Here is an 18,566-nt window from a genome sequence, read left to right as displayed (position 1 = left end):
GGCAGATCGCAGTTAGACAGAGCTCTTTTGGATCACTAGCCAGTGAACTCTTTAGCTGGGCCCTATCCCTAATCCCTGAGATCCCACAAGTGTCTGTACTCACAGGCTTTTGTAGAGCATCTGGCAGCCTCTCTCACTGATATCAGACAGATCCTCAGCGAACTCCCCTCTCAGTCAGCTTTAGGAGAACCAGGGCCACTCTTCAATTACTGTTTCAATTTCAGGCCCTCAGGTCACCCACCTGAGGCCAGTTGGCAGCAGGTGTCAGGGGAGGCACCTGCAATATGAATGCAATATGAATGCCAGCACACAGCATGCTCAGGGCCCCTGTAATTGGCCAGAGCTGCATTCATATTGATGCTGCCCATTGGCCTAGCTCCCACTTATGTTCTGGAAGGCTCTAGTCATTTCCAGAAGGAAGGAGGAGCCAAGGCAAACTTAGAACCAGAAAATCATGAGCAGTCCTTACTAGTAAACTGCAGCACTCTGTTAGGCAGAATGCTAGAGATATATTTCCCTCTAGCTCCCCTTTAGGCAGAGGAGCAAATTACACTAACCTAACTATTTACATCCTAGCACTTATACTAGGAGGGCACTACACTTACTTATAAGTAAACCTTCTTTGTAAAATAACCATTTAATCTAGAGACAGGTCAGTTCAGTAAAGCTGGATTCACATTGTTGCACACATTGCAATAATGCATGCTTGTGAATATGTATTGCTGTGCATTGTGTACAAAGAAGCCTATTTGTTTGAATGAATTGCCAGGTGCTCCAAAAAAAAGGTTTACAACGCATGGTGTGCTGCAACACAGGTGTTTTGGTGAGGTGCATTGGGATGCCATTAAGAATGACTGGCAGCACAATGCACCAGTGTGCGTAATATGTGTTTTTGCTCGTTGTGATAACATGATCATTGCTGCAGTGTAATGATGACTAAATGGCAGCATAGTGTACCAATGTGCATAATATGCATTTTGTAAATGCGTTGCGTGTTGATGTGTGATGGTGTCACAATTTCCAGTATGCTTATGTCAGCTCTCAGCTGAACTGTCAAGCCTTCAAATAGCTGGTGCCTTAGCTGCTTACATTTGCAACATCATGGCAATCACAGATCCAAAGAGAACACTAGAACTACAGTTGTAAAAAATACTTTATCTGTACTTTTTCACAATTTTTGGGAATCCCTTCACTGTGGGAACAAAAAGACACACTTTAAAATAGCCACACTGAAAGAAGCCATTCTGTTTCTGTGGTACCTATGTTGACAATTGCTTGCCCCCACTTTACTGTGCAAAATGACTATACACCAGCATATCTCTTAAATTTCTTGCTCACCGACAGGTGATTGGTGAAGTAGGATATAATCAGTCTCTCAGATCTTTATTATCCAGGAGAACCAACCAATATTTCTGTAAGATGCTATTAATTTGGCCAGATTGTCAAGAATAGGTGCCCTTCAATCGCACCGCATTATTAAAAATACAGATAGCCCTTTTACAACTGTAGTTCCTTTATATATGTGGCCAGTTGCCCTTGCCCACAATACTATTTTGAGAAAACAATTAAGCCCCATACACACTATTAGATTTTCTGCTGATTTTTGTCTTCAGATTTACCAAAACCATATAATATGAGGTCAAACTTTTGGAGTTTCAAAGTGTATGCAATCAGGCAGGCCCTTGCACTACATGGTTTTGGTAAATCTGAAGACAAAAATCAACAGAAAATCTGATAGTGTGTATGGGGCTTTAGACAACCAAGACTATGTGCCCTGGAACATGAAAATTAAATACTTTTGAAGAAGGATAGACCAGTAGCGAGGCACTTCTGGGATAAACATGGGGGTAAACCCGATGGTCAGAAATTTTTGGTTGTACAGGACATTGAATTGGGACAGAGAAAATTATGAATTGGTGATCTGGATAGAATGCTGCTGAGAGCTGAAGCTAGATGTATCTTTAGCTTGGGATCTAGGGCCCCTTCAGGCCTTAATGAAGGTTCCTTGTTTCTGCTATTTACACATGAATACATTCATTATGCTTGGTGTATGTGGTGTATGGATGTTTCTCTCTACTTTGGTGATTCCCTAATAAATAAAGTTGTATATTTAAAATGGTTAAAAGTTGTTAATGTGAAAAGAAATTTGACAGCATTAATCTAAATATGCATGGTACAATTGATAATAGACCACATTACATGTTTTAGGGCTTAGTGGGTTCAGTGCGCAGAGAGATTGATGCAGCTCCTATGTTGATTTATCAGTTAAAATTTATTGGAAACAGACCAAGTATAGAGCAACTATCTTTTAATCCTCCTAATACTGACTATTTTTTTATTTTTTTTATAGAGCGAGATGCATTTTACATATGTGATATGCAAAGCTACCAATAGGAAAAATATTCATCATTATAAACCTGGAAATTCTTTACCCAACTCACAGTTGTTTCCACTAGTCCTTGCCCAGCCTTTTAGCGTGGTATATACAGAACCTCTACTTTATGTAACCATGGGGGTTATTTACTAAAGGAAAATCCACTTTGCACTGCAAGTGCACTTGGAATTGCAGTCCCTGTAGATCCGAGGGGGACATGCAAGAAAAATAAAAAACAGCATTTTAGCTTGCACATGATTGGATGATAAAATCAGCAGAGCTTCCACTCATTTCAGATCTACCCCTTAGATTTACAGCGACTGCATTCCCAAGTGCACTTGCAGTGCAAAGTGGATTTGCCTTCACAAAAAAACCCCATGGGGGTTACTTACGAAGGGCAAATCCACTTTGTACAACAAGTGCAAACTACAAGTGCAAAGTGCACTTGAAATTGCACTGAAAGTGCACTTGGAAGTGAAGTCGCTCTAGATCCGAGGGGGACATGCAAGGACAATAAAAAAACAGCATTTTAGCTTGCACATTATTGGATAATAAAATCAGCAGAGCTTTCCCTCATTTCAGATCTACCCCCTCAGATTTACAGTGACTGCACTTTCAAGTGCAATTTCAAGTGCACTTTGCACTTGTAGTGCAAAGTGGATTTGCCTTTCGTAAATAATCCCCCATATGTCATAGCACAAATAACTCCAATATTATTAACCTTTGTTAGTATTGTTATTTGTAAAATGTATATTATGTTCATTATTTTGTAGTTGTATGACATGTCTAAAGTTTAATATTTATATGTGCACTTAGGTTAAGCTATCTTTCAGTGCCTGAAGGAAACTTTGGAAAAGACTGGGCAACAACCGTTGAATTCTTAGCAGCCGTCAATTTCCCAACTAATTTCCAAAGCACAAATGATTTCCAGCATTTCCTTCCACATAGAAAGCTGGTTGATGGTGATAAGGTCCCCAACGTTGCTGACTTCACTGAACAGCAAAACAGGGTTCTGTCCACATTGCAGCTGATCAATAAAGTCAACACTTACACAGGTATGTTTAATATTCACATTTCATGTCTGACATACTTTTAGGCCAGTCAAGATGAGAAATGCATAAATGAGCATCCTAGCAGTTAAGAGTCTGAAAGCAAGAGCAAAGAGTTTGACAGCAGGTGAGCAGAAAGATGTTTGTGTAACACAGGAAAACGTGAATTGCTTAAATTGAAAGTCACAGGCTGTAAGTGCTGTTAGCTGCATGAGGAAACAGGCAAGATGAGAAGATTTATATAAATATATTTTGTGAAAGGAAAGGTAAAAATAACTATTAGGCAAAATGAGTGCCTTTATATCACTATATTTAATGGCAGCGCTACTAACCTGCCAGACTTGTTGTTTAGAAGCCGAACCGTGAGAACCTTGAGCGGAGAGTGTGAACAAGTTTTGCTTTTTGACTGCTAGTGATTGCTGTGCTGCATTTTTTGTTTTTTTTTGGGAGGGGGGGGGGGTTGGGGGGGTTCCTAGAAGCTTTTTTTAACACCCTCTCTGTCACTTTTTAAACCTTAAGCCTTTTTTTTCTTCCTTCAGCCTACTAATTAAGGGGAGTGGTTAATATAACATTCTGTAGAACTAATTTTGAGCCTTCTCATCTTTGAACTTTCTGGGACTTAGACCAAGTAGAACTGGACTAAGTGGGGAGTTAAAAACCAGATTTGAAAACAGAAGGTTATAACAGGGTTCAAAGTACTTATGTAGTGTGAGTATCTGAGTGTTTTTTGGACAGGGTATAATCCCAAGGTATAATCCCAATCTTCATTAAATTGGTAGGTGAGATGCCTGGCGGGTGTGGAGATGCAACTCGGTGTACATATTGTAGGCATTCCTTGATTATCTGATCGAGGGTGAATACTGCTGTGCAAAATATAAGCACATAGTTTCCCTGGAAGCCCAGTTTTTTTTATTTAGGGAAGCAACTATCAGCACTGAGAAAAACCTCCATACTAAAGGAGAGCTGGGAATGTACCTGGCAGGGGCCAGCACAGAGGCGTGTGGAGACAAAGAGGTGCAGGCACCAGAAAAGAGTAAAGAAAAAGAAGAGAACTGCGCAATCCCTAATACTTCTATTAGGATGTAAACCACTCTACCTTAAAGAAGTGTATCTTGTGATCTATTATTCTAACACACCAAACTAATGACTAAATAAACCATAAGGCATTACTTATAACTAAATACAGTAAACATATATATTGCCCCTCATAGGTTATGAACCAAAAGGAAAAAATGTACACTTCTAAGTCAGCGATTCAAAAACAAGAAACATATAAAGTAGAATCAAACAGTACTGAAAATGTATGTGATAACATAAAGTCCATTAAAAGTCCAACTGGAGAAACACCCTGTGTAGAAGGGATCTATTCAATCGTAAAACTTTTCAATCAACGTGAAGTAAAACCAGGTGCACCTCCACCAGACAAGTAATAATAGCCCCTTACCAGACGTCCCGGTAGGGAGCGCTTAATCACAAAATGGGTCTGAAGATGGATCAAACTTGAGCCCTCCAAATGGAACACTTTTACGTAGGACAGGTTAGGAGATACGCCAGTCATAAACCATCCAGCAGGGGAAAACGCTGTTTGAAGCGGGACTCAGATGTGTAGCATTGTAGGATCAAGGAAGGTTCACCATAGGGAGGAAAAAATGCTCCAAATAGTGTAAAATCATTTATTAAAACAAAAATATAAAACAAGAGATGCACTTACAAACATGAAAGAACATCGGGCATATCATCAAACTGGGCAAGCGTCGGCCGATCGCGAACACCAATCGATATCCCTTCTGGTACCAGTTCACCAGGCTACCCCAGACGACGTGAATTTTTCACGAAACGCGTTGGGTGGCGTGACACGCTGACTTGCCTCATGTGAACTGGTACCAGAAGGGATATCGATTGGTGTTCGCGATCGGCCGACGCTTGCCCAGTTTGATGATATGCCCGATGTTCTTTCATGTTTGTAAGTGCATCTCTTGTTTTATATTTTTGTTTTAATAAATGATTTTACACTATTTGGAGAATTTTTTCCTCCCTATGGTGAACCTTCCTTGATCCTACAATGCTACACATCTGAGTCCCGCTTCAAACAGCGTTTTCCCCTGCTGGATGGTTTATGACTGGCGTATCTCCTAACCTGTCCTACGTAAAAGTGTTCCATTTGGAGGGCTCAAGTTTGATCCATCTTCAGACCCATTTTGTGATTAAGCGCTCCCTACCGGGACGTCTGGTAAGGGGCTATTATTACTTGTCTGGTGGAGGTGCACCTGGTTTTACTTCACGTTGATTGAAAAGTTTTACGATTGAATAGATCCCTTCTACACAGGGTGTTTCTCCAGTTGGACTTTTAATGGACTTTATGTTATCACATACATTTTCAGTACTGTTTGATTCTACTTTATATGTTTCTTGTTTTTGAATCGCTGACTTAGAATTGTACCGTATATACTCGAGTATAGGCCGACCCGAATATAAGCCGAGGCCCCCAATTTACCCCCAAAAAAACTGGCAAACTTATTGACTCGTGTATAAGCCGAGGGTGAGACATGCCTGTCCATCCCTGTGTGTGTGTCCGTCCATCCCTGTGTGTCCGTCCATCCCTGTGTGTCCGTCCATCCCTGTGTGTCCGTCCATCCATCCCTGTGTGTGTGTGTGTCCATCCATCCATCCATCCCTGTGTGTGTGTGTCTCCATCCATCCATCCATCCATCCCTGTGTGTGTGTGTCTCCATCCATCCACCCATCCCTGTGTGTGTCTCCATCCATCCACCCATCCCTGTGTGTGTGTGTGTGTGTGTGTGTGTGTGTGTGTATATGTGTATGTGTGTGTGTGTGTGTGTGTGTGTGTGTGTGTGTGTGTGTGTGTGTGTGTGTGTGTGTGTGTGTGTGTGTGTGTGTGTCCAGCCTACCTTTGTCCCGAGCCTCCGTCCCGTGCCTTGCCTCCTTGCCTCCGTTCCGTCCCGTGCCGTGCCGTGCCTTGCCGTCGTGTCGTGCCTTGCCTTGCCTCCGTCCCGTGCCGTGCCGTGCCTTGCCTTGCCTTGCCTCCGTCCCGTGCCCTCTTCGGCGGCCATTGTAAAATTCAAAAGCCGCGCCTCCTCCTTCGCCTGTGATAGGCGGAACACTGAATTTCCCAGCAGCCTGTGTTCCGCCTATCACTGCCTTCGTATCATCCTCGTCCGTAGTACGAGGATGATACGATGTCCGTGATAGGCGGAACACAGGCTGCTGGGAAATTCAGTGTTCCGCCTATCACAGGCGAAGGCGGAGCCGGAGGCGCGGCTTTTGAATAGAATGGCCGCTGTCTGTCTGCTCGACACGCTGATCGAGCGGGCAGACAGCGATGACTCGAGTATAAGCCGAGGGGGGCACTTTCAGCCTCAAAAAAGAGGCTGAAAATCTCGGCTTATACTCGAGTATATACGGTACATTTTTTCCTTTTGGTTATATGAGGGGCAATATATGTTTACTGTATTTAGTTATAAGTAATGCCTTATGGTTTATTTAGTCATTAGTTTGGTGTGTTAGAATAATAGATCACAAGATACACTTCTTTAAGGTAGAGTGGTTTACATCCTAATAGAAGTATTAGGGATTGCGCAGTTCTCTTCTTTTTCTTTGTTTTTATATGTATATTTCACTTTGGGTATATATTAGAATTGCTGCATCACACATTTTCGTTAAGTATACACTGTAGCGCAGATTTCCTCTTCCTTTTTTCACCAGAAAAGAGTAGATGGGTGACAGTCAGGAAGGATAGAGGGGAAAGTGCCAGGGAAACCAATCCTGGGCTGGAGCATCCCAATAAGTACGCTCTATTGAGTGACATTGTTGAAACCAGTCAGCAACCAGCACTGCTGGAGCTGAGGGACTCTCCTAGCTGCCAGGGTAAGAACTCCTCCAATGAGAGTGGGGGGGGGGAAGCGAAGGTAAAGGATAGACAGATTCTGGTGGTAGGGGACTCAATTCTTAGAAGGATAGAGAGGGCAGAAAGGGCAATCTGTGACAAAGACCTGAAGCCGTGAACTGTATGCTGTCTACCGGGCGCTCGGGTTCGGCACATCACGAATCTGGTGGACAGATTACTGGGAGGGGCTGGTGAAGACCTGGCTGTCATGGTGCACATTGGCACCATTGAAAGTCAGAGGCAGATGGAGTGTCCTAAAGAATGATTTTAGGGACTTAAATTAAGGAGCTAAATTGAGGAAAAGTACCTCCAAGGTAGGATTCTCAGGAGCCACACCTGAAAGGCAGAGAGAGATTTGGAAAATAAACTAGTGACTGTGGAGCTGGTGTAGTAAGGAGGGGTTTGGGTTCCTGGAGGACTGGGACGACTCCTCAGTCGGTCACCAGTTGAAGGACCTGATGCAATATACAAACTACTATTATCTTGCCTATTCCCATAGTTAGCTAGTTTATAAACCCTGCTAGGCACACTGATATAAAGTTAGTTACGAAAACACACACACTGTGTTAGTAAAAACGATCTCTTATTTATTTCCCAAGGTAAAAGTATTAAAAGGTATTACAATGTTACCTCGCTTACAATAAGAACAAATATACTAAACAGCAAATATCTACAACATATAACAATAATCAAACATACAATACAAGGATATACTTATCACAAGGCCCTCCATGAGGCTTTGTAGCATCGGCTAGGCTCAGATGACCAAGAGAGGGCCATCGCCATGAGGTTTAGGCCCAAGCCAGGATCCAAAGGGGAAGAGACTATTTCTCTTCCTTGCTTTTATACTTCACTCATACACCATTCAAATCCAACCCCATTGCCATCACATCTAGACTTTGACAAATCACAGTATTTATGGGGCAGTCCTTCAACAGATTATATTACTGTCTATGCTGCTGTCCTTTGGCATTGTCCATGTTAATCTTTAGGTGCCTGTTGATCTATTGATCTTTGTCACCCACCATCATCAATCAATAGACGGTCCCGAGCCAAGAGCTGAAACTACATTCCAGACCGCCCCCAGGAAAGCAAATGTGTGGTTGTAAAGAAAGCCTTTTAATTCACCTGGGTGATCCCATACTGGGCGGGACTGCGAGCCGAGCCAAGCCAGTCTTTTTCGGTGGCGCTCGCTCGGTCTGTCTCGGCGGCGGGATATTTAAACATGGGCAAGGCTGCAAACGGCGCTGGGCAAACTGGAAAGGACACTGGCAAGCTGCAAATGACACTCTGCAAGGCTGCAAACAGCGCTGGGCAAGCTGCAAATGATGCTGATCATTCTGCAATGATGGACAAGGCTGCAGATGCACACTGATAAGGCTGCATTGATGGGCATTTAAATGTAAGTTTTTTTTCCCTTAAACTTCCCTCCTAAAACTTTTTTCCTTAAAATGCCCTCCTAAACTTGGGGTGCGTGTTATACGCTGGTGTGTGTTATACCCCGATAAATACGGTAAACAGTAAAAAAAGAGAGGACAGACCATATTGGCCCCATAAAGAATGAGGAAGAACATCTGGTTGCAAAGGATGGGGAGATGGCGAAGGTATTGAATTTATTCTTCTCCTCAGTCTTCACAAAGGAATCGGGGGCTTCAGTAACCAAAACTGCAGTGTTCATCCACATGACATCACAGGAAGCACCCTCATGGATAACAGAGGACAGAATTAGACTTGGGAAACTTAACATTAATAAATCACCAGTACCGGGTGGCTTGCACCTGAGGGTACTTAGGGAACTCAGTCAAGTAATTGCCAGACCATTGTTCCTAATTTTTACTTACAGTCTACTGACTGGAATGGTACCAGTGGATTGGAGAAAAGCCAATGTAGCACTAATATTTAAAAAGGGCCCAAAATACATCCCTGGGAATTACAGACCAGTTAGCCTATCATCGATAGTATGCAAGCTCTTGGAGGGGATGATAAGGGACTATATACAAGATTTTTGTAATGAAAACAGTATCATTAACAGTAATCAGCATGGATTCATGAAGAATCATTCATTAACCTTCTATGAGGAGGTGAGTTGCCATCTAGATAAAGGAAGGTAGACGTGATGTATCAGAATTTCGCAAAAGCATTTGAGCATAAACCCTGAGGGGTCCCACATGGTTCTTTGCTGGGATGAATCCTATTTAATTTATTCATAAATGACCTGGAGGATGGGATAAACAGTTTAATTTCTGTATTTGCGATGATACTAAGCTAAGCAGTGCAATAACTTCTCCACAGGATGTGGAAACCTTGCAAGAAGATCTGAACAAATTAATGGGATGGGCAACTACATGGCAAATGAGGTTTAATGTAGAAAATGTAAAATAATGCATTTGGATGGCAAAAATATGAATGCAAGCAGTGTACAGCTTGTATAACAAGTGTCAATTTGCTAGCCCCTCAAAATAACTTAACACACAGCCATTAATGTCTAAAACGCTGGCAACAAAAGTGAGTACACCCCTAAGTGAAAATGTCCAAATTGGACCCAAAGTGTCAATATTTTGTGTGGCCACCATTATTTTTCAGCACTGCCTTAACCCTCTTGGGCATGGAATTCACCAGAGCTTCACAGGTTGCCACTGGAGTCCTCTTCCACTCCTCCACGATGACATCATGGAGCTGGTCGATGTTAGAGACCTTGTGCTCCTCCACCTTCCATTTGAGGATGCCCCACGGATGCTCAATAGGGTTTAGGTCTGGAGACATGCTTGGCCAGTCCATCACCTTTACTCTCAGCTTTATTAAGAAGGCAGTGGTTGTCTTGGAGGTGTGTTTGGGGTCATTATCATGTTGGAATACTGCCCTGCGGTACCGGCCCTGAAGGGAGGGGATCATGCTCTGCCTCAGTATGTCACAATACATGTTGGCATTCATGGTTCCCTCAATGAACTGTAGCTCCCCAGTGCCAGCAGCAGTCATGCAGCCCCAGAACATGACTCCCACAACAATGCTTGACTGTAGGCAAGACAAACTTGTCTTTGTACTCATCACCTGGTTGCCGCCACACATATTTGACACCATGTGAACCAAATTAGTTTATCTTGGTCTCATCAAGACCACAGGACATGGTTCCAGTAATCCATTTTTTTAGTCTGTTTGTCTTCAGCAAACTGTTTGTGGGCTTTCTTCTGTATCATCTTTAGAAGAGGTGCCATGTTCAACTTACAGTGACCAGTATGAGAACGAAAAAAACTAAATTAACACACCTGCTCCCCCTTCACACCTGAGACTTTGTAACACTAATGACTCACATGACACTGGGGGGATGGCTAATTGTGCCCAATTTGTACATTTTCAATTAGGGGTGCACTCACTGTTGCTGCCAGCAGTTTACACAATAATGGCTATTTGTTGAGTTGTTTTGAGGGCACAGCAAATTTACACTGTTATACAAGCTGTACTCTCACTACTTTACATTGTAGCAAAGTGACATTTCTTGAGTGTTGTCACATTAAAAAGATATAATAAAATATTTACAAAAATGTGAGGGGTGTACTTATTTTTGTGAGACACTGTATATAATTTACCTCATGGTACAGGTTTCTTTTAGAAATGTTAGAAATGTAGAAAATAACATGGGGATCAGGGGAACACTGCGCTGGTCAGCAAGTGAAAACAATGGATTAATGCAGTGTTTCTCAAATCCAGTCCTCAGGCCCCCCCCAACAGGTCATGTTTTCAGGATTTCCCTCAGATGAAACGGCTGTGGTAATTGCTAAGGCAGTGAAACTGATCAAATCACCTGTGAAAAATAATGGAAAACCTGAAAACATGACCTGTTGGGGGGGGCCTGAGGACTGGATTTGAGAAACACTGGATTAATGATAGGATAATGCAATATTAACTCAGGAGTGTAAAAAAATTGTAACATGGCACCAGAGGGAGATCATTCTGTGAATGATGGCACACTTAAGTTGGCCATAGATAGTAGTGATGGACGAACTTCCGACGGGACGTTTCGCGAACGCGAAACGCGAACGGGCACAAACGTTCGCGAAAACGACCGTTCGCCGCGGGCTCCATTGACTTCAATGGGAGGCGAATTTCGCAAACCTTTAGGTCGAATTTGCGGCCACGGGGTAATTATTAGGGGGTAGCACGTAGTCCCACCACCTGGACAATAGCATAATACATGTATGAGGTGAATTTGGGATCGATAACTACAAGCATTTTTTTTTTATTTGGGAAATTGTTCTGACAATTCAGGACTATGGAGCTAATGAAGGCAATGGAGGAGAGGGAAGGTCAGGGACCAGGGTAGGCAAACAAGAGGGTGCAGGAGATACAGAGCACTGACAGCAGCACCGTAATACAGAGCACTGACATCAGCACCGTGACATACAGCGCTGACAGCAGCTCCGTGACATACAGCGCTGACAGCAGCTCCGTGACATACAGCGCTGACAGCAGCTCCGTGACATACAGCGCTGACAGCAGCTCCGTGACATACAGCGCTGACAGCAGCTCCGTGACATACAGCGCTGACAGCAGCACCGTGACATACAGCGCTGACAGCAGCTCCGTGACATACAGCGCTGACAGCAGCTCCGTGACATACAGCGCTGACAGCAGCTCCGTGACATACAGCACTGACAGCAGCTCCGTGACATACAGCGCTGACAGCAGCTCCGTGACATACAGCGCTGACAGCAGCACCGTGACATACAGCGCTGACAGCAGCTCCGTGACATACAGCGCTGACAGCAGCTCCGTGACATACAGCGCTGACAGCAGCTCCGTGACATACAGCACTGACAGCAGCTCCGTGACATACAGCGCTGACAGCAGCTCCGTGACATACAGCGCTGACAGCAGCACCGTGACATACAGCGCTGACAGCAGCTCCGTGACATACAGCGCTGACAGCAGCTCCGTGACATACAGCGCTGACAGCAGCTCCGTGACATACAGCGCTGACAGCAGCTCCGTGACATACAGCGCTGACAGCAGCTCCGTGACATACAGCGCTGACAGCAGCTCCGTGACATACAGCGCTGACAGCAGCTCCGTGACATACAGCGCTGACAGCAGCTCCGTGACATACAGCGCTGACAGCAGCACCGTAAGCAGCCCCAGGAGGAAGTCAGCACAGCACAGGGATGGTGTGATCCCCTCATAATAAGAACCCCCAGGAGGAAGTCAGCACAGCACAGGGATGGTGGGAGCCCCTCATAATAAGAACCCCCAGGAGGAAGTCAGCACAGCACAGGGATGGTGGGAGCCCCTCATAATAAGAACACCCAGGAGGAAGTCAGCACAGCACAGGGATGGTGGGAACCCCTCATAATAAGCAGCCCCAGTAGAAATATGACACCGCTCAACCTCTTCAAAGAGGAGGGTAGGGGCATATAGTACGGTGTGCTTTTTTGGGTCAGGGAAGTGAGCCAAATGAATTAAGAAGGTCTGTGTGCTTGATTCCAAAAATTGTTTATAGACATATACATGGTCTACTGATCACATGTGTTGAATTCCTCCGAGATCCATGCCTCATTCATTTTTAGAAATGTGAGGTAGTTAACACTGTCGTGAGCTAGGCGAGTACGCTTATCGGTCACAATCCCCCCTGCTGCGCTGAACGTCCTTTCGGACAGGACACTGGATGAGGGGCAAGCCAACAGTTCGATTGCAAATTGGGCAAGCTCTGGCCAGAGGTCAAGCCTGCCCACCCAGTAGTCTAGGGGTTCATCACTCCTCAGAGCGTCCACATCGGCCGTTAACCCAATGTAGTCGGACACCTGACGGTCTAGGCGTTCCCTGATGCTGGATCCGGATGACACCTGTCGATGGGTCGGCTGAAAGAATGACCTCATATCCGAAGTCACCAACACATCTTCAAACCGGCCTCTTCTTGCAGGCGCTGTTGGATTGGTACCCGCAAATCCTTCTCTGGGAGTGGGAATTGCTCCTCTGCCAGCGCACGCAAAAGCAGAATGCAGCATTTCTCGAAGCAAGGCCTGGAAGTGCTGCATTCTGACAGCCCTCTGCGACGGCGGTAACATTTCCGCCATTTTGTGTTTGTACCGGGGATCTAAGTACGTTGCCACCCAGTACTGGTCCTTGACCCTCATGCTTTTTATACGGGGGTCCCTATTAAAACACTGGAGCATGAAGGCCCCCATTTGCACTCAAGCGGAAGGTATGTGGTGGTGGTGGTGTTGTTGGTGGTAGTGTCTTTGGGGGTGCACATAGCAGAGAGTGAAGAAGAGGGTGCAGATCGAGAGGATGAGGAGGGTGCAGAAGAATAAGGCTGAGTGAGCCACTCAACCAAGTCTGGTGCGTCCTTTAAAGTAATTGAACGCACCTTCTGCAACTTCCCACTTTGGCTCAAGGCTGTTGCTCCTGCCCTACCCCTACCACCCCTGCGGAAGGGCCTGCCTCTTCCTCTGCCTGTCATTTTTTAAATCACCCTGTGACAAAACTCTTAGTCCCTATACCGCTGAAGGACTGCTGCAGTATAGGGCAGCGGTCAGCAGTAGTGCACGTCAACCCTATGTATTGTGGACCGATAGCGGTCCTTACAGAACAGCAGACTGTACTGCACTCAGGCCTATGTACCGTAGCACCCTATACCAAGTTACCAGTCCTTATAAAAACTTTTGTGGACCAAGCAGGTTGTGTGTTAGTGATTAGCAGACTGTACGTCAGTCCCTATACCAATGAAGGACTGCTGCAGTATAGGGCAGCGGTCAGCAGTAGTGCACGGCAACCCTATGTATTGTGGACCGATAGCGGTCCTTACAGAACAGCAGACTGTAACGCACTCAGGCCTATGTACCGTAGCACCCTATACCAAGTTACCAGTCCTTATAAGAACTTTTGTGGACCAAGCAGGTTGTGTGTTAGTGATTAGCAGACTGTACGTCAGTCCCTATACCAATGAAGGACTGCTGCAGTATAGGGCAGCGGTCAGCAGTAGTGCACGGCAACCCTATGTATTGTGGACCGATAGCGGTCCTTACAGAACAGCAGACTGTACTGCACTCAGGCCTATGTACCGTAGCACCCTATACCAAGTTACCAGTCCTTATAAGAACTTTTGTGGACCAAGCAGGTTGTGTGTTAGTGTTTAGCAGACTGTGCGTCAGTCCCTATACCGCTGAAGGACTGCTGCAGTATAGGGCAGCGGTCAGCAGTAGTGCACGGCAACCCTATGTATTGTGGACCGATAGCGGTCCTTACAGAACAGCAGACTGTAACGCACTCAGGCCTATGTACCGTAGCACCCTATACCAAGTTACCAGTCCTTATAAGAACTTTTGTGGACCAAGCAGGTTGTGTGTTAGTGATTAGCAGACTGTACGTCAGTCCCTATACCAATGAAGGACTGCTGCAGTATAGGGCAGCGGTCAGCAGTAGTGCACGGCAACCCTATGTATTGTGGACCGATAGCGGTCCTTACAGAACAGCAGACTGTACTGCACTCAGGCCTATGTACCGTAGCACCCTATACCAAGTTACCAGTCCTTATAAGAACTTTTGTGGACCAAGCAGGTTGTGTGTTAGTGATTAGCAGACTGTACGTCAGTCCCTATACCAATGAAGGACTGCTGCAGTATAGGGCAGCGGTCAGCAGTAGTGCACGGCAACCCTATGTATTGTGGACCGATAGCGGTCCTTACAGAACAGCAGACTGTACTGCACTCAGGCCTATGTACCGTAGCACCCTATACCAAGTTACCAGTCCTTATAAGAACTTTTGTGGACCAAGCAGGTTGTGTGTTAGTGTTTAGCAGACTGTGCGTCAGTCCCTATACCGCTGAAGGACTGCTGCAGTATAGGGCAGCGGTCAGCAGTAGTGCACGGCAACCCTATGTATTGTGGACCGATAGCGGTCCTTACAGAACAGCAGACTGTAACGCACTCAGGCCTATGTACCGTAGCACCCTATACCAAGTTACCAGTCCTTATAAGAACTTTTGTGGACCAAGCAGGTTGTGTGTTAGTGATTAGCAGACTGTACGTCAGTCCCTATACCAATGAAGGACTGCTGCAGTATAGGGCAGCGGTCAGCAGTAGTGCACGGCAACCCTATGTATTGTGGACCGATAGCGGTCCTTACAGAACAGCAGACTGTAACGCACTCAGGCCTATGTACCGTAGCACCCTATACCAAGTTACCAGTCCTTATAAGAACTTTTGTGGACCAAGCAGGTTGTGTGTTAGTGATTAGCAGACTGTACGTCAGTCCCTATACCAATGAAGGACTGCTGCAGTATAGGGCAGCGGTCAGCAGTAGTGCACGGCAACCCTATGTATTGTGGACCGATAGCGGTCCTTACAGAACAGCAGACTGTAACGCACTCAGGCCTATGTACCGTAGCACCCTATACCAAGTTACCAGTCCTTATAAGAACTTTTGTGGACCAAGCAGGTTGTGTGTTAGTGTTTAGCAGACTGTGCGTCAGTCCCTATACCGCTGAAGGACTGCTGCAGTATAGGGCAGCGGTCAGCAGTAGTGCACGGCAACCCTATGTATTGTGGACCGATAGCGGTCCTTACAGAACAGCAGACTGTACTGCACTCAGGCCTATGTACCGTAGCACCCTATACCAAGTTACCAGTCCTTATAAGAACTTTTGTGGACCAAGCAGGTTGTGTGTTAGTGTTTAGCAGACTGTGCGTCAGTCCCTATACCGCTGAAGGACTGCTGCAGTATAGGGCAGCGGTCAGCAGTAGTGCACGGCAACCCTATGTATTGTGGACCGATAGCGGTCCTTACAGAACAGCAGACTGTAACGCACTCAGGCCTATGTACCGTAGCACCCTATACCAAGTTACCAGTCCTTATAAGAACTTTTGTGGACCAAGCAGGTTGTGTGTTAGTGATTAGCAGACTGTACGTCAGTCCCTATACCAATGAAGGACTGCTGCAGTATAGGGCAGCGGTCAGCAGTAGTGCACGGCAACCCTATGTATTGTGGACCGATAGCGGTCCTTACAGAACAGCAGACTGTAACGCACTCAGGCCTATGTACCGTAGCACCCTATACCAAGTTACCAGTCCTTATAAGAACTTTTGTGGACCAAGCAGGTTGTGTGTTAGTGTTTAGCAGACTGTGCGTCAGTCCCTATACCGCTGAAGGACTGCTGCAGTATAGGGCAGCGGTCAGCAGTAGTGCACGTCAACCCTATGTATTGTGGACCGATAGCGGTCCTTACAGAACAGCAGACTGTAACGCACTCAGGCCTATGTACCGTAGCACCCTATACCAAGTTACCAGTCCTTATAAGAACTTTTGTGGACCAAGCAGGTTGTGTATTAGTGTTTAGCAGACTGTGCGTCAGTCCCTATACCGCTGAAGGACTGCTGCAGTATAGGGCAGCGGTCAGCAGTAGTGCACGGCAACCCTATCTATTGTGGACCGATAGCGGTCCTTACAGAACAGCAGACTGTACCGCACCCAAGCCTATGTACCGTAGCACCCTAGACAGACCAAGTTACCAGTCCTTATAAGAACTTTTGTGGAACAAGTGAGTTGTGAATGATTAGCAGACTGCAGCAGAAGGGCAGCAGTCAAGTATAATATTCTTTCTATATTTGGAAGAAAGAATATTATACGTGTACAAGCCTATTACCGTACCACTGATACCAGTCCTGAAAAGAACCTTTGTGGAACTAATAGTAACAGCAAGTCTTTAAAATTATCCTCACTGCCTGACACACTGCTTCCTGCCTGTCCCTATACAAATTGGCAAAAAAGAGTAGGCTGGAACGATTAGCTGGAACAGCTCTTTTGTGGACCTGATAGTAACAGCTAATGATGATGATGATGATGATGATGAAGAAAGACTAATCTGGCTGAGCTGTCCCTAAAATAGCAGCATACAGCGCTCTGTCCCTTTATCTAAACTGACAAAAGAAACTCAGGCTGCTGACCTAACACCTATACCAGTCCTGAAAAGAACTTTTGTGTACCAAATAGCTAGCGTTTTCTCTGTCCCTACTCCACACAGGATCCTTTCCCTACAGTGACAGAAGAAAGAATGTAAAATGGCCACCGGATCGGGTGTATTTATAGGTTAGGGGGAATGTCCAAGTGTCCATGAGCTGTCATGTCTCAATTGGTTGTCCTGTAACACATGATAAACGTGTCACGAAAGGTTAAAGTTCTTGTATACATTAAACACGTAAGTCCGCCGGGGCGAACGACGGAAAAAGGCGTTCGAACCCGCGGACGGCGAAAGTCGGAAATTCGCCGCGAAACGACCGCCGGGCGAACCGTTCGGCCATCACTAATAGATAGATTGAAATTTGGCTGGGTCAGCAAGGACCAGCTAAATTTCAATTTACCTATGAGCGTTTCCGCTCAACAGAAGTGAGTACAGTGATAAAGTATTGGAAGATTTTCAGTTAATCATTGCCAACTGACTGCAGCCCTGATCAGTGTATTCTTTTTTTTTCCAATTAGTTTTTATTGAAAATCTTCCCATTACAGTTTTTGTCAACCATAACAATCAAATAAAGAAATAAGAGCAGATAACAGGGAGCATACATACAATCAATTGTGTTAAACAGAAATATTCTCCAATTACAGATATTCAAATATTGAGTTGGATTAGTGTGAGCCTCTTCATTTCAGGTATACTTTACCATGCTACACTCTTAACCACCATGGGACACACAGGTCCCCGGAGGCGGTATGAGTCCCATCATTGGTTATTGATTACAGTACGGTATTGCATGTATACGCACAAAAAAAGAAACAATAGAAGAGAGGAACAAGTAGTATAAAGGGAGGTGGAGATGGGGGGGGATTGGGCATTGGGGGTGTCCAGTCTGATCTGCATGGGAGTAATGCAGGCCATACACGGTCGAATTTCGAACGAATTTTCTTTTCAAAATCAGAAAATTCGTTTTTTTTGTGATCCGATGATGCCACCATTGAATTTCGAAATTCGGCCGACCAAGCCTTCAATTTCACCTCATGTTGCTACAGAAAAGAATTTTCTTGGCTGGGAATCTTCTTTTCTCTCCGTAAATTTTCTTTTATCTCTATACATTTTCTTTTCTTATTACGTTTCTCGCACGATTCTCCCATCATTGATTAGAAAATCGTTAGTTTTTCTAAAAATTTCCAACATGTCCGATTCCTCAAATTTTATTTCCGCACGAAAATCGGCTGTTGCTGCAGCCCACTAATGGTGCGAAATTCATACGAAAATTCTTAGATACGATTTTCGA

At 45.0% G+C, this 18,566-nt stretch overlaps 1 protein-coding gene across 1 annotated transcript in view; it reads left to right on the top strand.

The window, feature by feature from the left end:
- Positions 1 to 18,566, top strand: part of CUNH6orf58 (chromosome unknown C6orf58 homolog) — a 93,414-nt gene that overhangs the window by 66,552 nt on the left and 8,296 nt on the right. The window contains exon 5 of the mRNA XM_077486926.1: positions 3,191 to 3,429. Within this exon, the coding sequence (XP_077343052.1) occupies positions 3,191 to 3,429 (239 nt within the window). The remainder of the gene's footprint in view (positions 1 to 3,190; positions 3,430 to 18,566) is intronic.

The sequence above is a fragment of the Lithobates pipiens genome, unplaced genomic scaffold (genome assembly GCF_037356315.1).
Source record: "Lithobates pipiens isolate NorthernLeopardFrog02 unplaced genomic scaffold, aLitPip1_a1.2 Scaffold_18, whole genome shotgun sequence".
NCBI lineage: Eukaryota > Metazoa > Chordata > Amphibia > Anura > Ranidae > Lithobates > Lithobates pipiens.
The sequence above is the reverse complement of the archived record's forward strand: the minus strand, read 5'-3'. Positions and strand labels throughout refer to the sequence as shown.